At 41.2% G+C, this 27,172-nt stretch overlaps 1 protein-coding gene across 3 annotated transcripts in view; it reads right to left on the bottom strand.

The window, feature by feature from the left end:
- Positions 1–15,375: 15,375 nt before the first annotated feature.
- The window catches only part of Large1 (LARGE xylosyl- and glucuronyltransferase 1), a 508,586-nt gene continuing 496,789 nt past the window's right edge, over positions 15,376–27,172 (bottom strand). For all 3 annotated transcript variants that reach the window (XM_028894770.1, XM_028894772.2, XM_037206162.1), the window contains 3 exons: positions 25,670–25,816; positions 18,956–19,151; positions 15,376–16,840 (listed from right to left, as the gene is read on the bottom strand). In XM_028894770.1, the coding sequence (XP_028750603.1) occupies positions 16,643–16,840; positions 18,956–19,151; positions 25,670–25,816 (541 nt within the window). In that variant the 3' untranslated portion in view covers positions 15,376–16,642. The remainder of the gene's footprint in view (positions 16,841–18,955; positions 19,152–25,669; positions 25,817–27,172) is intronic.

The following is a 27,172-nucleotide window of genomic DNA, read 5'->3' as shown; positions in this document are numbered from 1 at the left end:
TTTCTAGAGAGAGATTACTAAGATTTTTCTTAAGACCTCTGTTCTCCTTGGCTCCATGGCCAAACAGGAACTAATTTTGATTGTAAGATGTTTTCATACAGTGGCAGTGTCAGCTGAGTGAAAAGTTTTGTTTCACCTGCATCTGCATCAGGAAAATTCTTTCCTTTGCCACTTAGGACTCAGAACTTAAGCTGCTCACAGGCCAAAAACTACCACAGGAATCTTTTTCTGCCTGTTTTTTTTCTCATCTTTGATAGATTTTTCTCATTCTTCCCCAGGATTTTTCATTCATAGCCTCAAAATTGGAAAAATCAAGGACATCATTCCTCTATATTGTTGCTTATCTTATCCTAATTTTTTTCTTAAACTATATTCCTAACCCAATATTTATATATTCTATCTTACTCTAAATTTTTTCTTTATTTTTTCTAGATAGAATTAAGAGAGAGAGAGAGAGAGAGAGAGAGAGAGAGAGAGAGAGAGACCTAGATAGAGAGAAGCACTTGCTGTAGCCTTACTACTATCTGATTCTGATGCCTCACTTTTACTCCTGAGAATAAAATACCCCTGCCTTCATTATACTACAAAACCAGACATGTCCAACTGCTTCCCACAGGGCCCTCTCCCCACTTTCGCCAAGTCCTTGTTCATGGTGTCATCTGTGGGAGACCCACTCCCAGTTTTTCCCCAGGGTATTCTTGAGGAGGGAAAAGTGAGAAATATTTAGATAGAAATACAGAGGGGGGAGAGATAGAGATAGAAACATAGGATAGCCTCGGGAGGGCCTGGATTAAAACCCATCAGCCCCTTCTGTCTCTTCTAAAGGGCTTTTTGAAGGAATGCCAAGGGGTGGAGCAAAAGACCTCCACCCATCACAGCCAAGTGCATACCCTTCCAAACACCTGGTAACCATGCACATGGTCAAGCAATCCTCTAATGCAGCTCTGCTGGGTAAAGCAAGCTCAGATCTCACTAGGAATCTTTGTGGGCCTCCACACGTACCATTTAATGTGTGCTCATCAATTAAATGTGACAAATGTCAAATTCCTAGGTTAGCCTAATTTAGACTGCTGACAAACTTTAAGAAATCTAAGATTAGTAGGGGATTAAAAGCAAGATTATCAAGTTCCATTCCTGAGGGCACTGGAGTGCCTTCAGTTAGCTAATATAAGCATCCATTGGGTAGAATGGGATCTGTAAAAATCAGGGATGCAGCATCTGGGAGACAACTCTGCATTATTTTTGGGCATTGGAAGATTTTGGAAGGCTCTGATCATTGGAACAGCCATTGCCAGGCTGGAACACAGATCCCAAGATACTGTCACCAGTGGGATATCAGGATAGGAGAGTTGTTCTCCCTTTTCAGTAGCCAAGAACCTAGACTGAGGCTTTGGGATACTGGACCTTTCCCTCAGCTTCTAAGGTAACCTTACTCTTTTCTTGGGTGTTGGTAACAGAACTGAGGTCTCAGCAAGAGTATTATGTGCTCTTGACCACACAGTCATCTCTTTACAATTACAGTGGCCTCCTTTTTTTTTTATTTTTTTTTTTACATTTTTTTAAAGCTCTGGGACTGTCTCAGTCAATCTCAACCTACACACCTCTGTGATGCATTCACAAATAGACAATAGCGGTCTCTCTACAGACTTCTACAAGAAGGAGACCCTAATCCATTTCTATAATGCAGTTTGTTCCCTGTACAAATAGTAAGACAAAGCAATGTGGCCTAAAGTTGGAATCTTAAACTGCCATATTGTCTCCCAGGTTGATCTCTTTGGTTAAGAGAAAGACTGATAGTCTTAAGTGCCAATTGTCCAGATATGTATTTCTCTACAAGACAAACCTGACCTATAATGTAGGTTCTGCAGGATTTTCTAACCAGATGGCTGCAACCTGCTCTATTTTCCCAGTTTCAAATCCTGTCCACAGAAAGCATGGCACCACTGTAAACCCAGGACAGCTCCTTCCCAGGCTAAATAAATCTATTGGTCTATTCTTATTAAAGCCATGTCTGCCTATTAAGCTTCAATCTCTTAAACTTTATGTGCCTACTCCAATGGGAAGTTAATGAAACTGGAAATGCTGTGAGGATCCAGGTTTCCTTCCCAATGCCGACTTAAGACAATGCAGAGAAATATTGGATAAATTTTCTGAAGAAACAGGAATTCAGGGGCATAACCACATCCTTTGAACTCACTTAGAGGGACCCATCTATAATTCTATTTCTAATGAAGAAACTATTTGAGATGCATGCCAGAATTATGTCAACTAATCATAGACCATTAATCTTAGCTTCTCACTGAGTCAACTTGTTCCATGGAGAGATCCCAACTGGAATGATCAAATGGTAGGACTAGGTATTGCTGGGGTAGAATGGATGGTACATTGCCTATGGAAGGGATAAACTGAAATAACAACATAAAGTTAATAAAAGGTTAAGGGATAAAGTTGAGAAAGTGAGTCAATGCCTAGATTAGAGCTCACTCTTTTTTCATGGAAAAATAATAGGGGCCTTCAGGAACTGTATTAATAATTGACTCTGTTAAGCAAGAATAATGTATTATACTGGGTATTCACTTTATTAGACAGTTGGTTCCATCCATAAAAGGAAAGTTTTAGAAGCTGGCACTGGGCTCCCACATGCCTAAGATCAACTGTTAGGTTGATTTCCTCCATCTCTAATAACTGAGATCAAGTAGAAGAAGAAAGATGTGAGTTGTATGTGACACATGTTGGGTAGTAATGTCTTCTGAATTGAAGTATTCCACCCTGGTGAGAAGCAAATTAAGTCTTGGGGAGTAAATAAACTTCAAGGCTTAGAAAGTAAAGGAATCACAACTTTCAAGAGAGTCCTAAGACTTAGAGGATACACAAGGCCCTGCCTTAAGGTTATAAAGTAATTTAAAATTTTATGGAAAGAAACTCTCCCACTAGCCAAGCAGCCTGCAAGTCATGTAGAGAGCTCCAGGGATGAGGTTTTCATTCATGGTCACCTAGGCTAGGGTGTTATTTTCAGTGACGCAGCTGCTTTTGAGTCATCCATGTTCCTGTATGTAACTTCTCACCCATACTACTATAAGGAACCACAATCAACCCACTGTTTCACCAAGTAGGACTTTACTGGAATCATTACTATGGTCTGTGATCAGTGCCCTATCTGGGATGAGGAGACACTTGTTCTCTTCTCCCTAGGAAAGGTCATAAGTCACCTGAGGTCAATGTCTAGATAAGAGGCAAGCCAAGTTTTTTGGTCGCTCTTTGAGAGTTCATGATACCACCAATCCATTCAGGAAAAACTTTCCCCCAAACACTGGGAGTGAGACTTAATTAATATAAGAAGCAAAACCCAGACACTGGAGCAAAGACTGCCTTTGAAGATAACAATCACTGCCCCACCCCAAAGCCATACCCTTTTGTAAACAAAAGGAACATTAGGATTTTCTTCCGTTCTGAGGGGAGCCAAGATCAAGCCTGGATATGTCTGAAAGTTGATGAAAGTTACCAATATCCTTCTGTAGCCTCCCACTCTCACACTGATGACTCCCAACATATTTGGAAAGAGTTCTTGATTCTTAATGATATGGAGGCTTTTTTTTTTCCTTAAGGAATTTTGCTCCTTCATCGTAGACTCTGATCTTCTAGAACAATAAAACCAACCCTGTTTGTGGAGGTGAGCCAGCCCTGAAGTTGTGAGCATGGGAGAGCTATCCCCATTACTCATCTGTTCTGAGGCAGCATGTATGGGGGAGAGATTCTCTCCCCACCCCTGCCCATCAATGCCTGAGACAGGTAGGAGAGATGAGCTTGAGGTTTTAAGAGCAGGAGAGCTGTCCTGCCCCTCATCAGCTGCAGCACTCAGGAGAGTGGCCTCTACATCTTAACTAAATAACACAATAGAGCTGGCTGTGAAGGTGTAGGTATGAAAGAAGCAACTCTGAGTACATGAAAGCTAGAGAACTGGCCCCACCCCTTGCTCATGGCTGTAAGGGGTGAACTAGCCAGAGCAATTCTGGAGAACTCACCCTGGTGACAAAGACAGGGGAGAGCTGGTGGGCTGACCAACCCTGCAACTACCCAGGCCCACCCTAACATCCACCCCATCTGTGATCTGCTGGAATACAGGGGCGGGAGGGTCAGCCTGTGGATCCAGGGCTGCAGGTTCTGTTGTGGAATATTATTTTAAGATGTGATACTAAAAAACAAATGCACCGCACCGCCTGGCGCATTTGTTCAACTCTTTGAAGCTCTGTTACTGTGCTTGTGTAAAACACCTGATGGTTTAATAAAGAACTAGCCAATAGCAAGGCAGGAGAAAGGATAGGCAGGACTGGCAGGAGAGAGAATATATAAAGGGGGAAGAAAAAAAAGGAGTGTAAAGAGAGCTAGTAGCCAGAAAAGGAGGAGGACTGCAGAGGTCAGCCACCCAAGCTACACAGCAAACCACAGAGAAAGAGTAAGAGTTACAGAAGTAAGAGAATAGGAAAAGCCCAGAGGCAAAAGGTAGATGAAATAAGTTAAGAAAAGCTGTCAAGAAACTAAGCCTCCATGTGTGATTTATTTGGGAGCTGGGTGGCAGGCCCCCCACCAAAAAGAGTAAAAACCCTCAACAACAAGGATCTCCATAACAAAGGGCAGCAATGGGACATCCAGGAAGAGTCCTAGTAAGAGCTTAGTATTGATGGTGCAGTAAAGACCAGAGGTCTTGAATCAGACCAATGATTCTATGTAATACACACCTGCATGTAAAAGTATATGGATAAAGGGGTGACTCACTGTGCCACACTGTAGCTTCCTGGAGAGGTTCCCCCTTCTTCCTTTTTTTCTCTTTTTTTTCCTCTTAAATTATATTTTGTTTTATTTTGGGGGAGATGGGTGATGTGAAAGACACAAAGAATAAATAAAAATATAAATAAATAATAGAAAAAATAAAATGAAAAAGTACATTAAAGGCTGCTAGGACTAAAGAGCAGGAACTGGGTAATAAGTACAAATGGTAACTGGATCCATCTTGGTCACAGATGCACCACTCTGTAAATATACTGAAAATTATGAAATAGCATGTATACTTAGTGCTTTTATTTTTAATTTTTGTGGTGCTCTAGATGGAACTAATAGTCTCATGCCTGCTAAGCAAATTCTCTACCATGATAGCATACTACAGTATGTAGCTCTGTAATGCACACTTTAACTTTATAGCATTTGTATTATATAGTATTTAATAAAGCTGTTAAAATATTTAAAAAAAAAAAAACTATATGTAGACCATGATAGCACCAGGGAAAACCATCCATCTTTGGAAGCAGGATTCTATTTCCCACATAAAAAGCAATACTCTACAAAGCCAGAGCAAGGATAGGGCTTTAGTCCTTCAGTCCTGATATTAGCTTGCTTTCAAGTAGACTAACTAGTCTATGTAACAATATACTTGGACAGTCCTCACCCAGAGTCCAGAGACAGCCTTCAGCTCTTTGGCAATGCCTTGGGAATAGAAGTCAGGGAGCTCTACCATAAAGAAGGAGACATACTTCAATACATTAATTTCCTTAAGGCAAATTTCACAGGCTAACAGACTTTAAGGCTCCCTGGATATCTGAGGCAATTTAGTACCACCTACTAAGGCCCAAATCCCCTTCAAGCAGGTCCATTACTTGTGTACTTAGGACCAGGGGCAAGAGCTCTCTCCCACGATTTGATCTGAATGTCCACATGAAAAGCAGCTAAGAACATTCTTGGGAATACCTACATTATATAAGAAATGGGTCCCCAACTTTGGAGTCATTGTCAAGCCTTTTTATTAAGATCTGCAGGGAGAGGATCAGGGATTTTTGACTTGGGAACAAATCAATAGGAGCAATTGGTAAGGTAAAGAGTGCCTAAGTTATATTCCAGCCCTTGGACTCCCTGAATGGAAAAGCCTTTTTCTGCCTTTATAGCACAAAGACAGAGTAGGACTATGGATACTCACACAAAAGCTGGGAAACACACCTAGACCTGTGGCTTATTTCCAAAAATGGCTAGATTCATTGGTACAAGGATGGCATAGCTGCTTGGAAATGAACCCCCTTAATGCTCTATTAATAGAAAGAGTCATTAAGCTGAGCTTGGTACTCAAGGTAAACGTATAAAATCCATCCCAAGTTCAAAACATATTAGAAGCTAGAGGACACCAACAGAGAACATAGAAATGAACAAGGTAGCAGGCATTACTATTAGAAAGTCCCACTGTTATTCTCAGAACTTGAGTTGGAGATGGGGCTTAGCTGGTAGAGCACTTGCCTAGTATGCATGAAATCCTGGGTTTAATCCCCAGCACTACAAGAAATTAGGCATCATGGTGCATGTCTATAATCCCAGAAGGATCAGAAGTTCAAGGTCATTCTCAGATAGATAGTGAGTTCAAGGCCAGCTTGGGCTACATGAGGCCCTAGCACCAAAAGAATACTTAGTATTTAAAGACTCCCTTACCTTTAAAGATTAATTTATTGATTTGGCATTATTTCTGTCTTTAAAAGCTCTCCCTTATCTCATTCCCATAGTTTACTATGGCGTGTATAATCTCAACACACTGCTCTACTTGTCACAAACACACATCATTCTTTATAGAATCACTCTATTGCTTAAAGAAAATTGACATGCTGCTAACAAAAGCACTTTGGCTTTTGTGTGTGTGTGTGTGTGTGTGTGTGTGTGTGTGTGTGTGTGTGTGTGTGCCCCAGTGTCTCTCAGAAGCAAGGCATGTGAAAATCTTGTTTTATTTGTTTTGTGTGTGTGTGTGTGTGTTGTGTGTGTGTGTGTGTGTGTGTGTGTGTGTGTGTGTGTGTGAGAGAGAGAGAGAGAGAGAGAGAGAGAGAGAGAGAGAGAGAGAGAGAGAGAGAGAGAGAACCAAAACATTAAAAGAAAACAGCAACAATAACTAAGACACAAATAGACAAAAACCTGCATTTGACTGTTTGGGAAATGACTTAAGGCAGTGTGGTGAGGTCTGGAGAAAGTCAGTCTTAGAATCACAATGATATAGGTTCTTTGAGAGCCATGGGGCCTTTCTTGGCTCTTGATAAGTTTAATACTGAGAAACTAGAGTATTGGACAGTCATGGTCACTGGGACCACCCTGTTGAGTGAAACAAACCTGATTTATAAAACAAGTGTACAAATAGCCAAACTAGCAGAAACACATGAACTGAGAACCATTAGTTGAGGAGCCCCCATGGAACAGGACCAGGCCCTCTGGATAAGTGAGGCAGTTGATGAGCTTGAACTGTTTAGGAGGTCCTCAGGCAGTGGGACCAGGACCTGTCCTTGGTGCATGATCTGGCTTTTTGGAACCTAGGGCCTATGCTGAGACAGTTTGCTCAGTCTTGGTGCAGGGAGGAGGGGACTGGACCTGCCTCAACTGAATCTACCAGGCTAGGCTGACTCCCCAGGGGAGACCTTGCCTTGGAGGAGGTGAGAATTGGGGGTGGATTTGGGGGGAAAGTTGGAGGGTGGGAGGAGAGAGAACAGAGGAATTGTGGTTGATATGTAAAATTAAATTAATTATAAAATAAAAATATTTATTTTTTTAAAAAAGTGTTAATGTTTTCTCTTGTGTGTGGAATTGACAGGACAAAAGGCATGAAAGTCAAAGAGGGACCACTAGGAATGTTGAAGTGGAAAGGGGATAAAGATAAGAAAGGGGAACACAAAAGAGAGTATGATCATTCTATCATATGCATGTATGGAAGTTGTTAAGATCAGCATGTGCCTGTCCCAAGTTGCTCCATCCTGTGGTTTGTTAGACTGTGCCTTGCCCTGAAAAAAATCCATTTTACAAGCAGCCTTTTAATATATTTTGGGATAGAGGATAACTCTGAACTTGGTGGACATGTGATGGCACCATGTATTTCATGCCACTCATGTAGCAGAGACTGATAGTGATTTATTTCTGTGAGTAGAAAAGATGCCACCCTATAAACTAATCAGGGAAATTACAACTGTGGAGGCAGATGGACATATTAAAGTCTTATTTTAAAAAATGGGTCCAAGAGAACTTACTAGATGTATAGGGCTGAAGAGGTATAATTCTCACACCTAGCCCCTATAAAGAAGTTGACATATAACACAGAGATGGCAATGGCCTTACCTGCCTCTCAGTTGACCACCCATTCTATATGTTAAGGAACAGGCAGAGAACTCCCAGCTGCCCCAGGGGCTTTGGCTAGGCTTAGGAATATCATATAGTTTGCTTCTGAAGGCCCTATCATCAGTCATTGCTGTGGTTGCTAATGCCACCTTTGATCTGTGGCAGAAGGTTTCAACTACTCTACAGAGGCCTCAAGGCCATTACTGCCTTTTCTGACCACTCCCAGTGCTGCTGCCCTCTGCCTCCCCATGGATGATGCCATGTATTCCTAACCCACATCAACATTAAATACAAATGTCACCTCTTTTGGTATCCTCAATTAATGTCCAACCTAGGTTAGATGGGGTCTGTTCTTCACTCTCCCCCAATGCCTCATGCCTGTGGATCAACATAACCTGTTGTCCTCTTCTTTCTTAGTGGCAATGGGTACTCTGTATAAACCCATTCTTTTACCACAATTTCCTATCTGAATTCTCCTATGTGTCATTCAGAATTTTGAGAGGGTCCCCTAGACTCCCATACCCTGGTGTACATATCCTGTACAATGCCCTTCCTTTGGGGATAGGCAAGGCCTTGGTGCGCAATGGGACACCACATCATGACCATCTTAAAACACTGTATCTGCTGGCTTTGAAGCAATAATATGACCCATAGTGGACAGAACACTTGGCAGAGAATAGCCAGTGTCCTCCAGTAGCTGAGATTAGTCCTGGTCAAACATCAAACAATAACTATTCTCAGTCCTTTAATCACAAGAATGAAGGAACTGGATCTTCCAATAACTTGTGAGAGTCCTCCAAGGCCCAGATAAGAACTATTGTATGGCTGACTTTGAATGCAGCCTTATGAGAGTGTAGACAGATTATTCCTACCTGGACTCCTGATCCAAGGAAACTGTAACATAATATTTTTAAGCTACTTAGTTTGTGCTAATCTGTTTACACAAATACACTCCCAAAGAGATTAAAAATACAATGTGGGATGTTGTAGTTGTATGCCATTTCATTTATTTCCAGGGAATTATTAGTTAAGAATGTGAATGAGGGGCGAGAGAGATGGCTCAGCAGTTAAAAGCACTGACTGCTCTTCCAGAAAACCTGAATTTTATTACCAGCATCCACAAGGCAGTTCACAACCAGTTCCAGGGGATCTAATACCCTCCTTTAGCTTCTGTAGGTACTGAAGGGATAAGATCACAAAAAACATGCAGGCAAAACACCCACTGACATTAAAATAAAATAAAAATAATTTTTTAAAATAATGTAATGTGAATTATGCAGCCAACTTCCCTGGTTCAAATCCTAGCCTTACTTAGATTGGTAATTTAGGCAAGTTACTTATTCTCTCTAGGCCTCAATTTCCCCTTTGTAAACAGGTTGATTAATAGTGGACCCGTCTTAGATTACTACTTGAACTTCCTACTGAACTCACTATACAAAAATTGTTTATGACAGGCATAGAAAACCTACTCAAGTTCTTCTTTATGAATCAAAAATAGAACAGAATCTGTATTTACAAATACTAAGGATCAAGTGCTGGTATACATGGGTATAAAAACTAGTTAGCAGAAAGGAATCTTATTAAAAGCCAAGGGAATAAATTTATAAACTAAATTAAACCAGAAGGTGAAGACACTTGGAACTCATAGGGCAAAAGCTTAATTGTAAGCACACTCACAGGGAATTTGTAGTACTGAGGGGCCATCTATAGTCAGGTTCTTCAGTTCTATGCCTGACCTCTTTCAGGGGAACAGAATCTCTGTCTTCCATTTTACTAAATCTACTTTGCATCCTGTCTTCATTCAGCCTGTTGATTTCAGTTTTGACAAGAAGTTGGCTAAATGAGTTTATGAATATTTTCTTTGTATCAGATTAAACCTTTTACTCTTTGCCTTTGGAGTTGGAGTCCCTGGTCTATTTTCAGCAAGAGCCCCGTTGGAGAGCATGGTGTTGCTAGTTGATGACATACTGGACTCCTGAAAAATGATGAGAATGGATGCAAAGTACTTGTTCTCGCATAATAATGATGCCATGTATGATCATACTTATGGTAATTTGGGGGGCCTAACCATTATTCATATACTTTGTGCATCTGTTTCAAAACATTGCTACATGCATAAATATATAAAATAAATATATAAAATTAATTTGGAAAAGAAAGTCAGTTTAGCAAGAATCTATTACCCTTGATGTACTCCCTCAGCTGAGCCCCTCATTCTGATTATTAGCTATAAATATCCAGATATTTGCTGTTTTAATTGGAGACCCATTACTCTTTAGTGAAAAGGCCTTAATATTCTATTACAACAGTTTTAACTAAAGTGTTCTGTATTATCTTATCAAGTGTCAGGAAAATCTTTTTCTTCAGCATTTCTCAGAAGCCTTCCATGATCTCCAGGCTGGGGTGAATGCCTCTTCCCCAAATCCCATCTCACCCCAGGCTTCCCAACATCATTCACATTTTGCTACTTACCTACTCATTTGTCTTCCCTGTGGTACTGAGGTTCCTTGATGGTAGAGGTTATGTAATACTCATACTTCTTTTTGCATATTGGAATTTTTACCAGCTAGCCCAGTTGCCAAATCCCAGTACCTATCTTTTTTTTTTAAAAAAAAAGATCAATCGCTTGTGTGGTGGTTTGAATAAAAATGGCTCTCAAAAGCTCATAGGGAGTGGCACTATTTGAAAAGATTAGGTGTGTGATCTTGTTGGAAGAAGTGTGTCATTGGGGAGTGGCTTTTAGGTTTCAAAAGCCCAAGTGAGGCCCAGAGTCACTCTCTCTTCCTGCTTCTTGTGGACTCTCAGCTACTTTTCCATCACCAATTCTGCCTGTGTGCCACCATACTTCCCACCATGATGACAGTGGACTAAACCTCTGAAATTGTGAACAAGTCCTAATTAAATGCTTTCCATGGTCATGGTGTCTCTTCACAGCAATAGAACACTGAATAAGACAACTTACTTACATGGAGGTTTACTGTAGTATCTGGTGAATGCCAGCACTGATGGTCGAGTTCCACAAATGTTTGGAAACAAGCTTATTGTCAAAGGCCTGAAGAGAGCACATGTACCAGCAGCCTCAGCATCGCATAGGGTTGTTGAAATACAGGCCCTTGGGGTTTACTGAATAAATATAATGTTGATGAGAACCTCAATGTGATTCCTATGTACAGGAAGGTTTAAGGAATACTAGTGGGGGTGAAAGACAAGATCAATTCCCAATGGCTAGGCTTATTCTACTTATTAAGATTTTATAATCTTGTGTTTATCTCAATCTCTAGGAAATTAAATAATCAAAAGAATGGACCAGGGAGACATAGAGGTTGGGGATTGATTGTCAGGGCTCCTAATTAGCCTCTCTGAGCATTTGTTTCCTTATCTTTACAATGGAGAATTTCTGCTTTATGCTTTTAATGTAGATATGATAAAAAAAACATGTCCGTCGCTCAGCTTACTTGATCTCCCCTGCTTCACAACCCCAGACTTACCATTGTGTGAAGCAGTTCCATGAAAAACTTAGAATTCAATAAACATCCACCCCCACACATGAAGCACTTCAACAACCACTGTCATTGTCTGGTAGTAAAGCAACTAAATTAGTTGCTTTCCTATGGGGAAATTCTTTCCCAGAACTGATGGCATTCTTTTACCTTGGAAATTATGGTGCCTATTGAGACCATCTGAATATGTTGGAACAAATCAATGACCAAATCCACAATCAGAAGCCCATTACCTCCTTTCAGAAACCGTCAGTCCGTCTTATAAACAAAAAAATTGCTTACTGAAAATGGTTTTTGTTTAGTGAATGAAAACAAAGCCCATGATATCTCCAATATCAGATCCTGTGGGCCTTGAACCTCCAACATTCTCAATATAATTGTGAAATTTAATAAATATTAGTGGCATTAAACTGAAAAATGGAATCTTAAGATTACCAAGTAACAAGAACAAAGCATGTTACCATGAACTACATGCAGGTGTGACCATGGAAAACCAAAAGCTATCTGCAACATCGCATGAAAGGGTATGTATTAGTGCAAAGACAGGGGTTTTTGAAACCAGTCAGATTTTGTCCTAATCCCAAGGTGGTTATTATTTTCTATGGGATCTTGGGAAAAACATGTAAATTTTCTAAGATATATCTCTAACAGCTAAGTAAAAGGGATCATAATATAGTATGGCTGTCAAGATCCAGCAGTGCCAACTACAATTGAAGTTTGGAGACAATAACATGGGTATCATCTTCATTAGTAGTATGCAGAGACTCTACCTGGGAGATTTTTTTTATCATGTTTTTCTACCAATATAGAACTCCCCAAAGGCCTGGTAACAAGAAACAGCCTTAACTTAAGATAGGAACATCTTTGAGAGGAAAAGTATTAACACAGTTCTGGGAGACCTGCTCCCACTTTTTCCCCAGGGTACTCTTGAGGAGGGAGAAGTGAGAAATATTTAGATAAAAGGAGAGGGGAGAGACAGATGAAAACACAGGATAGCTTGGGAGGGCCTGGATCCTTACCCACCAGCCCCTTCTGTCTTTTCTAAAGGGCTTTATAAAGGAATGCCAAGGGGTGGAGCAAAAGACCTCCCCATAGCTTAACCAAGTGTAGACCCTTCCAATCACCTAGAAACCATACACATGATCAAGCAATCTTCTAGTGCAGCTCTGCTGGGTAAAGGAAGCTCAGGTCTCACTGGGAAACCTTTGTAGGACTCCACACACAGTATCTGTCATTTCACATAGAGCGCTAAGAATCTATTTGTCATCTCAATCAATATATGCTTTATAAGTCAGCTCAACATATTTACCGATATTACTTTGAAGTAGCTTGGTGGGTTGGGGCTCAAAGGGGAATTTAAAATTCCATACTTTTACCTGAGTTACTTAGCATTCACAGAGTCAGTTTCTGTCCCCTAAGGTTGAACCCAATTGTTTGCATATGATCACAGACTGACCATGTGGAGTTTACATGAGTTTTAGGAGGTCCATGGGTATATCTAGCTTTGGAGAATGGTGGAGTGTATGCTGTTCAGGCTTTGTTACTGGACAAATATTGAAGGAGGAAGGTTAATAATTTTCCCTAGCAGATTCAAATCTCAACCCCCCTTTTCCCAGTTCATATTTACTTAGCTGCTTTTTTATTGAGGGAGGCAAGAGCAGTATTGTAGGTTATGTGGTTTTGGATTAAATAGGTAGGATTGATTTTCAAATCTGGCTTTGTGATATCTGGATTCTGGAAATTGAGGGGAAGTTATTTGAGTACATTCTGTCTCCTCACTGATAATCAGCAATGCCCACTTTGAGGCTTTGCTCCAATTGCTCAATGAGCTAATATATGCTAAAGGCTCTTGCACACAGTGGCTTATTTTTAAAAGCAATTCTCCTGGACACTGAGCATTATGGAGCTAATGAGAGAACCTGCCCTTCCTATCAAATGAAAGCCAAGACAGTATTGGCATTCCAAAGTTAGTTTGATCCCAGGAAGCTGATACAAAGGAATCACCATCCCTGGCAATTACCTTGCCTCAAGTGGCTATGTTCCCCACATACGGGCCTGTGCCACATAAATGGCACCTCCTGAGGTACCTGCTGGGGACTCATGCTGTTGGTTCCACATACATCAACTTCAACTAGCTGCCAACTTTTGGGTTGAATTTAGTTGAGTTAGATAACTTTTGAGTTCTATTTTTAAATGGTACTAAATGACAGTGTCAGATAGCCATATTTGAGGAAATACTGTTTCTCATGATGGTATGGAGTGTCAGCTTCTGGCTTCAATAGATTCTATGTACATGCAGTTTCATCACCTTCCAGTTTATGGGTATTATATCAAAGTAATTCGTATCTTCTTTCATTCTCAGGAGTGACCCTGCTTGGCTAGCAAATTATGTAGTCATTGGATATTCCTATAAGCATGCAAATGAAAACAAGGTGTCTGGGCTTGATTCTTGTGCCAGAATAAATGTTTAAAGAAAAGCTTTAGGGAATTAACAGTGCTACAAACTAATGTTCAGCTTGGCTCAAGTAGCTGAAAATGATTAGTGCAAATCAACCTATTTGTAGTTGCTAATCTGGGGGGAAGCAGCAGAATTTATGCGTAACTCTGGGTGTGTGTATACATGCATGTGTGTTGGAGAGAAGGGACAAGGCAGTGAGTGCTAATGGTAAATATTTAAAAGTCAATTATGGGGCTCAGGGGAGGTCATTGAACATGGAAATTGGAGAAAGATGGACACAGTAAATTCTGTGAGACTGTGGTAGCTGGCTGTAGCATCATTACTGAATAAACTGAACTTAACATGGCTTTGAACACCTTTTTGTCATATTTTCTTTTTAAGGTGTTCATGGATTACTTTGAAAATGATAAATCCTGCATATATGCTATATATATGCAGATGCTTTCTTTATATATAATATGGTAGTTAATATTGTCAATTTGACAGGATCTAGAATCAACTTGGAGAATCACCCAGGAGACAAACCTCTACACATGAGTCTGAGAGAGATTATCGAGATTAAGTTAATTGAAATGAGAAGTCCCACCCTAAGTGTGGGCAGCATCATCCCATTGGATGGAGTCCCTGACTGAAGAAAAAGGAAAAAGCAAGTTGAGTGCTGACACTCATTTCTCTTTGCTTCCAGACTATAGGCACAATGTGATCAATGGCTTCCAGTTCCTGCTGCCATACCTTCCCTACCATGATAAGCTGGATTCTCAAACTCTGAACCAAAATAAACCCTACTGTCAGATATTTTGTCACAGTAACAAGAGAATAAAAACACAAACTATCTGTATCTGTGTGACAATTAATTCTAATTAAAATTTTCTTCATTTTGTAGTAATCTAGGGGAACCATGATTGAATACACTAAACATAGTGGTTTCATCGATTGGACTATTGTGGGGCTCCACATGAAAAAACAGCCCTAAGGACAGGATATTCAATTTGCTATTAATCCCACAATTTGCATACTTAGAATAAAAATACCTGGCTACAGTGGTGAGGCAGATGCAAAATGGAACTTTTGAAAATGAGTTGAGGGTTAGAGGAGAAAGTGAGATCTAACCTTGAACAGGGGTGTGTGTGTGTGTGTGTGTGTGTGTGTGTGTGTGTGTGTGTGTGTGTGTGTGACATTTCAAACAAAGAGAAAGATGAGATGGAATAACAGAGAGTGTGAGGTGCTGTGCATGGAACTGACTTTGCACTCTAGCCCAAGTGTGTCATGTGGTTTCTTAAAAGAGTGGGAGGGAGATGAGGAAGAAACAGTCTGTACTTTCGTTTATTGAATGCAGCTTTCGCTGGTCACATGGCAACTCAATACAAACAGCCCAGCAGTGGGTAGGCCATTAACTCTTGTTCTCATCAATGTAAACACAACATTAATAGTGAAGAATAAAGAAAATGTGTAAAAAGTTCAGTGTTTTCTCCATCTGCAAAATGAAGAGGTGCTTACCAACCCCAGAACAAGTCCTGAGGGGAAACTAAGGTCACCAACTCTCCTGTTTCCAACAGGGAGGTGCCTGACCCCTTTCTTCTAGTGGCTTCCATGTGTCACATGAGTCTTCAGATTGGGCTTCTGTGAACTGTTCAAGTTCTTCTAAAGGCCTGAGAGGGGAATCATAGCTTTTGTGAGGACTGAAGTAGTTCCTTGAAACCCTTCCTTGTGACTTGGTCACTGTCCATAGAAGATGTGACTTGCATATGGTGTTTGGCCTTCTGCGTCCATAGTCTCTGTCATAGTCCTGGATATGGAGAGTGGGAACTCAGTATCAGGAGGTCTCTGTGTTCATCCTGAAGGAAGCTCCCATATATGAACATTCTCTGAGGATGCTCATCTTTGCTGGGCCACTGCTGACTGAGGGATGTTGGTTGAAGGAGCTGATTTTTCTCTTAGAGCTTTAAGGATTAGATATTTTTTTAAGTTTGGAATCCTAGATGAAAATGAATAAAACCCCCCAAATTCAAACAACTCAAAATAAAACAAGAAAGACTTCAAGAATAAAGAACTGATTTACCCTACTTCCAGGTCCCTGCATATGTGATGTCCCCATGCAGGTCTCCAGATGGTTGTTTGGGTCCTTGGATTGCTCTCCACTTGGGTACCTAGCTAAGTGGCAGGAGAAATAAAATTCTCTTTCTATGAAGAAATAGCTTGCTCTCATTTCTTGGAGTGATTAACCCCTAGAACAGCACCCATGTCCTGTTCTTTTTCCAGAGCTAGGATCTGAACCATAATTATTAAAAAGCAGGGAGAGCATCCAGAAACCCTGACTTGGTCTGTGGCTTTGTGGTAATTTGATAACTCTTCATTTGCTTCCATCCTTCTGGAAGCACCTCATGGTGGTGGGCTGGGTCCCTGTCCAAGATCTCAGACAAGAGCAGCTTTGTGGGGCCAAAGAGATAAAGGGAAACAAACCAACGAAAAGCAGTGATGCATTTTGTCTTCAAAGGCTGGGCCCCAGGCAGCAAGTAGTTCTTCCCCTGTAGCATGTCTCTCCCTAGTAGTGGCCTTCAAAGTGCTAGCTGTTGTTCTCAGCCGTGAGATATTTCAGGGCAGCAAAGCCATAGCGTCGGGACATGTCCTGTTGAAACTCTTCCTTCAGGGTTTTGAGACAGATGCGGTATTGCTTGTTGGAACGGAACTTAGTGATGTCGAAACTGGGGGCATGGGGCATGTGGATCATGTAGGCATTGGGTAACACGGTGAACTCATACTCCTGGAAGGAGGAAGACAAGGGTAATGAGAGATCTTGCAAGAGCCTTGGGTCATGTATGACTCTGAATAAAGGGATTGGAGAATAACACTAGGAGGGGGACACAATAGCTCCAGAGTAGCTTGCTTCAAGATTATGTCCATAAACTTGTACAAAATATAGGATTCATCTGAATTTTGGTTTGCTCATCTACAAAGTGCGAGTGAGAAAATCTATCTTGAAGGATGATTATAAGGGTGAAACTCATACTTAATGGAAAAAAGGGAAGAGAACATATGCCTGCCCTGAGGTTCTCCAGACACCCCACAGTCAATCTGGAATGATGCTACCATACAATAATCTTTTGGCCAATGAACTGAAATCTGAGGAAATGTTTAAGCTCAGTGTGGTGGCTCATGTCTGTACTTGGGAAGTACTCATCCAGTACTTGGGAAGCCTACATGAGAAGACTGCCATGGATTTTTAGGTCAACCTGGTTTTCATAGCAAGTTCCAGACCAGCCTAAGCCACAGTGTAAGATCCTGTCTTAAATAGACAGATGAATAATTAAATAAAAAATATGCACATAAAAGACCAAAGTGTTTAGCTGTATTGAAGCTTAATAAGGATAAAACTTTCCCCAACGTCTTGTAAGTGATGGCATCATAGACTATGCTTTACATGGTAGGAGACAGCCAAATACACAATGCCTCTGAACAGCACAAACAAGGGACACAAATTTAGGACATGTAACTCAGACAGAACCTAGCACATGCACAATCCATATCTTCTCTTCAATTTTGGATTCATGTCATCTATTTACTTAGCACAGAGCAGACAAGAATAAACTCAGCAAGGCAAACCAAGGACAGGAAAGGCAGATGTATCAGGCAGAGGATGGCAACTGACAATAAAGTGAGAAAAATCAGAAGAAAATGCAAGGCCACAGAGCCCAGATACCTAAGGCATTTCACACAGGGGCAAAGTGGGCTACCCCTCCTGCCAGCTCCTACAGCTGGGGCTCTGTGACCTGTCAGCTGTGAGTGTTTCACTTTTTTAAGTCATTGGAATGGGTAAACTAGTGTCTGATGAATGCTACAGGCAAATACAGGACATGGGTACCAATAGATGGATATCATACTTTGTTTGGTTCAACATGGACACTATTCCACAACCTTCTACTGACATCAGTGGTTCTCAGTTACCTGGCATGGCTCAGACTCAATGGAACATGTGTCTGTCTTATGGATAGTCATTACTGAACATCTAATGTAACTTAATGTTCCCTGATTTTGAGGTACTCTTGCTGAGAAATATTTACACTGTGACCAAAAGGAGGAGCCCTGAAAAGTGTATGAAGAGTGGGGTTCAGGGTACCCAGGTATCTTCCTAACTTAACCAGAGCAGCTTTGCATCTCTTTATTCAATACAAGGGTTGACAAACTACAGCCTGTCTGGTTTGCTGCATAGTTGTATACATGAAGCTGTGTTGAAATCCAGCCATGCACATTTTTTTAGAGGCCATCTATGGAGGAATAACAGTTTCTGAGCTGAGCAGGTGGAAGGGAGACTTGAAGGTCCTACAAGCTCCACACACCACTTGGTCCTTTGCAGAAAGTGTGCAGTATCCAGGCTTCATCTATTAAAATTCTGCAGACCTTCTCTGAAGTATATATTTTTTAAGTATTGTGTGAATGAATGAAGGCTTTCAGACTGACCACAGGCTAAAAATCACTGCTGTTTAAACTAAAGAGTGAAACAATTAGCCACATTTTAGTGGCAGGTTTTGTGCTATTTACAGTGACACAATATATATAATTTGGAGGCCAAGTCATGACTAGTTATTCTGTGCTTGTCTTCCTCACTGGATAGAAGTGGTAAGATAATAAATTACAGGAGACTCACATTTGCCTAATCCTGGCCAGAAACCCAATTCTCATGCACAGGTAGAAGGAAGAACAAAAGTTTGAGGTTGAAAGCCTAGAAAATCAGATTCATGTTCTCATTCTAAGTCCCTGAACACATTCTGTTCCTCTGAAGGTCCTTTTTAATCTTCTTATCTCTAAAGTTCTCTTTCAGTTCTAATATCTGTATCTTTCTTCTTTCCCACATAGTACCAGTCAGGTGTTCTGTTCTTACTTGTGCATCCAATTCCATGATGTGAGCCACTTTATTCCAGCCGAAGCCCACAAATCTCCGATCGTACTCAGGGCAGTCTCGTCTCACAACAACATACGGCTCAAAATCAGCCTCCCACTCAACCTGGTAAGGCATGGTGGCAGTCCGCCACTTGGCAAAGTTTGTGGGTGCGTGGCCTTTAGTCCAGACATGGTACCTGAGAAATGTGGAGAAAAACCAATGAGTGAAGGGATGGAAGCTGAGCTTTCCCAACCCCAGTGATGTGGAGGAAGAAGAAATGAATTTTGGTATGGTGTTCCTGGTGGGATGCACTGTGTCCCTGCAAAACCCTTATTCAAGTACAAACCTTTAGTGGCTGTAAATGTGACCTGGTAGAAAACAGGACCTTTATAGGCAAACTTAAGTTAAAATTAGGTTGGAACTTATTCTGATGTTCTTTTACGAGAGGGATATTTGGACACATAGATACACAGTGAGACTAACATGAGCAGATACAGATAGAGCTTAGAATGACAAATCCATCAAGAAACAAGGAATATCAAGGATTGATGACACTAACTAGCAAAAGCACAGAAAGGAACAATGAAGGTGTCTTTTTTAGAGCTTTTGGAAAACCTAGACCTATAAGGAACTTTAATTTGGACTTCTGACTTGCAAAATTGTTAAATAATAATCAACTGTTTTGTTAAGCCACCAATTTTGTAGTATTTTGTTACAGAAGCCCCAGGAAACTAATGCAGTGTCTCAGAGTTATCTGTCACAAAAGAGAAGACTCCATAGAAAAGCCAGTGAACTTCCATGCACTTGGCATCATTTCGATAGAATCTACATCTGGTAATTCCTACCAGGGACTACTGGTGATCCAGTGATCCTGTTCCATCCTCAATAATGGGGCAGAATCTATGAGTAGGATACCCTTCTGGGTATATTATATTATGTGGAAAGAGTGGATTTTTATAGATATGAAGATTTTTAAGTAGGTGCCTCTGTATTAATGAAAACTGAGATTACTAAGTAGGTCTGATATGACTTATGATCCTTCAGATCTGGAAGGAAGGAAAGAATCATGTTGTGAGCTGTTTATGAAGTCAAGGTGCAAACTGCAAGGAGCCAGGAGCTAATGGGAATATATGTCCAAAAGCTAGTAGGATGAAGACCTCTCCCTGTGGTAACAAGGGAAGAAACCCTATCAGCATCCAGTCAACAGGAAGAGATCATGTGGCACTGGCGGAGACCTGTATTGCTTTAGACATCTGCTTTCCATCCAGTGATACCCTAGGCAGAGAGCTGGTTACTCTATACAAGCTGACAGAGACAGTGAAGTTGTGAGTCTGCATTTCTTTACAATGTTGTGTTTGTGGTAATTTGTTAATATGGCAGTGAGAAATGAATGACTGCACAACAATCAGAAAATTGTATTTGTTAGACATTTACTATGGGTTGGGACTATTTTAACTGTTGTAGATGCATATTGTTTTAAATTCTAAAAATGTATCCAATGCTGGGTTGCAAATAGCAATAAAGCCCAGGTAGCCTAGCCCAAAGGCTAGCTTGTGTGCCACTGTCCTCAACACTCACACAAGGGTAGAAGGAGCAAGGGGTTGAGGCTGAAACCTCTTCAGATTAGGACTCTGTGCACACTCTATGTCTCGTAATGTACCACATTCCTTCTTAGGTTCCCCTTTCCCAACTCATCTCAAAAGATTTCCTGTCAGCTCTAAGATCAAAGGCTCTCTCCTCCCACATCACTAGGTTGATGCTCTGTTCTCCTCTGTGCATCCAACTTCATGATGTGAGAATGGATAGAGAATCTAAAATTTGAGAGGTGTCTGAAAGATAGACTGTTGAATGGGGTGAGACTTTGTCACTGCAAGTCACGGGGAAGGTGGATGCAGGGAGTGAAATGAAGCTACAGTAGGGGTAACAAAAAGGGTTAGGAAAGATGGTACCCAGGTGTACAACTTGACACAAGCTAGACATATCAGAGAGGAAGAAGCTTCAGTTGAGGAAATGCCTCCATGATATCCATGTAAGGCATTTTCTCAATTAGTGATCAATGGGGGAGGGCCCAGCCATGGTGGGTGGTGCCATTCCTGGGCTTGTGGTCCTGGGTTCTATAAGAAAGCAGGCTGAGTAAGTCAGGAGAAATAAGCCATTAAGCAGCACTTCTCCATGGCATCTGTATCAGCTCCTGCCTCCTTGATCCTGCCTTGTTTGAGTTCCTGTCCTGACTTCCTTCAGTGATGAACATCAATGTTGAAGCATAAGCCAAATAGATCCTTTCCTCTCCAACTTGCTTTTTGTCATGGTGTTTTGTCACAGCAACAGAAACCCTAACTAAGACACCAGGGGTAGATGGAAAAGCTTTGTGAAATGAAAGGAAGACAGGAAGGGTGAGACCCAATAGCTTAGCTGTAGGAGAGAAGAATACAGATAAGGGGTTTCTCTAGTCTCCTTAGGAACATCTCTGTAAAGCAAGAATGGCTGTGATAGCAAATGCCCCAAGGCAGATGTCCTTCCAGTGGCAGGGCTGAAACTTTTCCCTAATTCTTTGTTTCATCAAAGAGGATGGACTTCTGCTAGCCTATCATGAAGCCATGCCCAGCAGACTCAATGTGTTGCTGGGTGGGATGGACTGGCTGGAGGAAGGCAGGGACTTGAGCTTTGCTCCATCAATGTAGCAATGTTCACTAAAGCAAGATATATGAGAGAGAAGGTGGGTGGGGGAGAGATTCTGCTACTTTAATGGAGCATGGAAAGGATATTGTGAGATGTCAATTAGATCACAGATCTAATCTAAAAATTAGGCATGAAGCAGTTGATTTTCTATTTGAGAATTTATTGACCAGGCAGTTTTGATATCTGGTGCCTTTGACAGAACAGACACTGCTGTGGGATGGCCTGTATGTCAAATTGTTCTGATTCAATAAATAAAACACCGATTGGCCAGTGGCTAGGCAGGAAGTATAGGCGGTTCAGTCTATACTATATTAGTATAGACTAACAGAGAGGAGAAAAGAAAGAACAGGAAGGCGGAAGGAGTCACTGCCAGCCGCCACCATGACAATCAGCATGTGAAGATGCCAGTAAGCCATGAGCCATGTGGCAAGGTGTAGATTTATGGAAATGGATTAATTTAAGATATAAGAAAAGTTAGCAAGAAGCCTGTGATGGCCATACAGTTTGTAAGCAATATAAGTCTCTGTGTTTACTTGGTTGGGTCTGAGCGGCTGTGGGACTGGCGGGTGACAGAGATTTGTCCTGACTGTGGGCAAGGCAGAAAAACTCTAGCTACAAGACACAGCATCAGTGATGACTAGGACTTTATATTAGGTTCCAAGTATAGCACATTAGGTACCCTGGACCAAGATTCAAATCCCAATTCTGCCATGTAGGAACAGCGGACCCTGAAAAATGAAGTACCTTATAGGGCTTTAGTTTCCTCCCATGTGGGCTAGGAAAAATCATACTTATCATGATAAACTGTCCAGGAGCTTAAATGGGACAATCCTAGAAACACTGGCACAGGACTAGCATGCAGAAGGCACTCCATAAATGCTGGTACCCTGCTAGGGAGTTAAACAAAATGGTTAAAAATAATGGCTGTTGATGGCAGCTTGCCTGGGTTCACATCCTTTCATTTAGCAGGTGTGGACAGGTTAAATACTTTGTTCCTTTCTCCTGGTAAAGCAAGAGATAATAATACCAACTTTTATTATGGAGTAATTGTCATAAAGTACTCATGACAGTGTCTGACACATCCTAATAGTTAATTCTTCAAAGAGTGAGCATGGTCTCACCATTTCTCTGTTTGGCTCCTAAATATGATGTCAGTTCACAATGGTCTTGCTTTCTGTGATATCAAGAGATTTTATGACCATTTCCTTTGTTATCCATCCTTAGAATCTGAACTCTTGACCTACTATACAATATGAAAAAGAAGGGAAATAAAAGAGAAAGGGAGGCCAGGGACAGCTGAATCAATTCTGCTTATCTGGCTAGGGAAGCAGATTCTATTCACTCTGTCTGGACTGCTTACAGCATGCCAAATGGCTGAACAGAACAGAATGCAGTAAAGTTATAATCAACAACACACAGGCTCACATCACAGTTTAAAGACTGCCCGGGGAACTTTCTGTTCACTGTCAGTTCATCAGACACTAGACCACAGGGTCTAGAAATACCAGGCAACCTCAAAAGCAGTGCTGAGATGAAGAGTGGGGTTTCCCAGTACACCAGAGATAAGGTTATGGGGAAGAAAGAGCTGAGCTCTCTGGGCCGTGTTCTCAAACTTGAGACATGTGAAGGACTAGTTTTAACAGCAGGGTTTATGGCCAGGATGAGGTCTGGAATTGTATTCATAACAAGGTCCCAGTAAATGTGATGCTATTGGCCCAGGGGCCATACATACTCTGAGCACCATGTTCCTGGAGGATGAAGAGTAGTTCAGGAACTTCTCATGCCAGGTATGGTGGGGAGGTTTCCTTGGAGAGCAGTTGACAAAAGCAATTTCTCAGAGAGGGGGTCTGTAATTTAGCACTTGGCATGGTGGCTTGCAAGCTATTGGCCAGAGCAGTATAATCATGGATGCAGCAGGCTAGATCCCACCTCTCATGCCCTTAAATATGACAGTGAAATGAGTTCTCACATGTTCTGGGGTTGAAGATGGCAGGTGGAAAACCTTGGAAATTTCCCAAGCATTCAGATATTGAGCTACAGTGACTGTGGGAGACTCATATAAAGATTTGGTCTCAAATCTCAATTTCCAGAACCAATTTGTGATTTTGTGTTCTTAAACAAGAACTGGCATGACAATGAAGGGGCTGTCAGCAGCCCAGTGCTTTTTCAGTTAAAAACACAGGCCTGGGGATTCCTCAGGTTGAATCCTTATTCTGCCACTTATCAGCCATGTGTCACTGAGATTATTTGAACTCTCATAGGCTCAGTGTCTTCACCACAAAATAGGAATTAGTATCCACTTCATATTTGTTGTAAGGATTATGTTCATCCCAATGCCTGTTACACCAAAGCATGAATTCTCTGGGAAATAGGAAGGGATGGCTTTGGGGGATGAACTCTTCTAGGTTCCTTTCTAGAGCTCTGGATGGAAGATGAAGGCTGAATATTGAGTCCTGGATTCACTAGGAGCTCTCCACTCCCCATAAAATATGAAGATGAATAAACATGGTGCTATGGAATTAGTATCCTTACTCACAATCAGTTTGAGAAAGCCTTTCAGAGGTTTTATAGTATCATGACAACCCAGTTGTTATGCTTAAAGTCCTTGAGCACAATTCAGGCTGCTCAAAACTGCATTTTTTTTAACTTAGAGAAGGAGTGGTCATTTCTACATTGTATGAAATGGAGGAATGTGAAATCTTAGCAGAAACAGGGAGATGCAATGGATGTTTTCATACTGTTCTATGAAATGGAAGATATGGAAGAGATCAGCAGGATTCCTACTCCTCTAGTCCTGATTGCCACACTTATAATGTTAGAGCCTGTCCTGAGGAGATGGAGTCCATTAATATTTGTGCAGATGATTGCTGGGACACTCTGGATATAGCATAGCTCCCTGAATGCCCATTCAGGCCTTGGGGTCTGGGAATGAGAAAAACCAATGGTTTTGCTCAAAGCTATAACTGGGCAGCAGAGAAGTAGGATCTTACATCAGTTGTGTGCAACTTTGGAGTCCCATAGATGACCTTAATTTTTAGGTGATGAGTTTAGATGCCTGATCCATGCCTTAACAGCTTAGAGATTAGACTACTCACATACATGTGTGCACACACACATACACACACACACATAAAAAAAAAAAAAGAAAGAAACTGCACCAGGGATCTCAGAGAGAAACCCACTTACCAAGAGCATTAATGCACTGTGATGGTTTTAATTGTCAACTTGACACAAGGAGGTCTTAATGAGGGATTGTACACATTGGGTTGGCCTGTGGGAATGTCTATATGGAGATTGTCTTAATACCTTCCCTATGTGGGTGCTACCTTCTGGCAGTAGCCAGACCTGAAAAAAGGAAAGCTTTTTGCTCACCTGGCTTTCACTCTTCTGACCAATTTATCTACCCTATTGCTGCTACTATCACCAGCTCCTTCTGTGATATTAGAATAAACTTCTTCAGGCTTCCAATGTGTACTTTAGAGCAAGAATCTTCTAGTACTTTGGCATAAGGTTGGTATTGCTGTGGTATCAGCCTCCTGGATTGCGCAAGTACTAGATTCTTGGCTTCTTCAATAGAGACAGCTGTTGTTGGACCAATCTGATTGTATTGAATATAGTAATCTAATAAATACATTCTAAATATATATTTATTCTATTAGTTCTGTTCCTCTAGAGAACACTGCCATGATACCAAAGACAGAACTCTGAGCCTAAGGGATAGTGACAAAGCCCTAAATGGAATTTGTCATTTCTTTTAAAGTATGACTTTTCTTTTAAATGTGTGACTTCTTGTCCTAGATAAACTCTCTTTCCATCTGGACACAGTGCCTACCATTCATGTATAAAGCAAAGTAAATAACATGTCAGGGAGAGAGGGTAGACAGAGTCCCAAGGACACTGGGCTGAGCATCTCTCTTTGGTTTTATACTGGACACAATATAACACACTGACTTTTTTGCCAACATCTTTGACATCTGGTGTCCTGGGAGAAAGGTCCCTTGGAAACCCCAGATGACTGCTGTGAGTGTCACTCACCTGAATGTGAATAGAGTCCCCATGTCCAACATTGACAGCAGCTCTGCTTTTGACTTGGGGAAAGAGAGTCGATAGCGCAGTGTCTCAAATGCGGGGACAATCATTGCTTTCTTGGTGTTGGCAAGGTCAAGCTGGATGACAGACTTCCTGAAAGAGAGGTAGGCAGAGATATAAGGTGCCTTTGATGTCATGTCAAGTTTCTATCTTGTGAGGATGACTAATGGCCAGCCTCCATCAGACTGGCTTGTGGGCATGTCTATGGGGGCATTTTCTTAATTGATGATTGATATGGGAGGGTCCAGGTTACTGTGGGTGTTCCTATCTCTGGTCAGGTGGTCCTGGGAGGTTAAGAAGGTAGTTGGATATGAGCCTGGGAGCAAGCCAGTAAGCAGCATTCCTCCATGCCTTCCTGTTTCCAGGTTTTTGTCTTGAACTCCTACTCTGACTTCCTTTCATAAAGAACTGTAAGCTCTAAGCTGAAGGACTTCTTCTGTCTGCTGAGTTGCTTTTGGTCACAGCAATAGAAAGCAAACTAAGACATATGGTTTATAGGAAAGAATCAGCAGCTAGCCCTTTTCCTAATGGATGGTTAGGAGCTAGGAGAGAAGATCCATGTTTTCCAATTAGACCTCTCTAGGAGTCACACTATTCACAAATTGTCTGAAAATAGGATTCAAGCTACTTGCCAGTTTCCTGCAAAGGATTAACTATCTAATTCCAGACCCTATTTTTAAGCATTCTACTTACTCAGCACACCCCTCAAAAAAAAGGATTTTTCCTCCCAAGGCCATGGGTATAGACATCTATCACAAACCTAGCTCGGTGTTCTCTTTGTGAAAATAAAATCAGGAAATCAATGTATCTTGGAGGTCTAGAAAAATGAGAAAGCACTGTTGCATTTTGACCAGAAAACACTGGTTGTGAGGGTTATCATCTGTCTGGGTCTTTTTATCTGTCTGGGTGGGGTTTGACTTAAAGCTGTTGTGGGATTAACCCAATACTATCAGTGCATGTGGGGGCTGTTATGTAGGGTGCAAATAAAATCAACAGTAGTGGATTCCAGAATATGCTAGGAAGCCTGTGACCAGCACATGGGGGCAGTTACTTTTTCATTACAGCTATATGATTACCATAGGGGAGCATGGCCATTTATTTTTCTGTTTTAAGAAGAGATAACTAACAAGGTTTTCAACAAAGTGGTCCAATACCTCCCATGGGATCTGAGTTTGAAGGGAGGCTGAACTGTGAGACAAGAATTACTTATTCTATCTGGACTCCAGCACTTCTGTAATTGTATAATCATAGGCAATTTTTTTTTTTTTTAGTTCTCTTGGCTTTTGTTTCTATATCTTTATAACAATTGATGCTTTATGTATGTGGGTATTAAGAGGACTAAGATAACATATTCTACAACTAATACATATGAATGAAGCCAGATACATGGACATTGGGCATAGAGCTTAAATGAGCAGATATAAGTACAGAGCTCTAGAGCAGGAGGAG

The sequence above is a fragment of the Peromyscus leucopus genome, chromosome 5 (genome assembly GCF_004664715.2).
Source record: "Peromyscus leucopus breed LL Stock chromosome 5, UCI_PerLeu_2.1, whole genome shotgun sequence".
Classification (NCBI taxonomy): domain Eukaryota; kingdom Metazoa; phylum Chordata; class Mammalia; order Rodentia; family Cricetidae; genus Peromyscus; species Peromyscus leucopus.
Note: the sequence above shows the minus strand (reverse complement) of the source record. Positions and strands in the feature narration are given on the sequence as shown.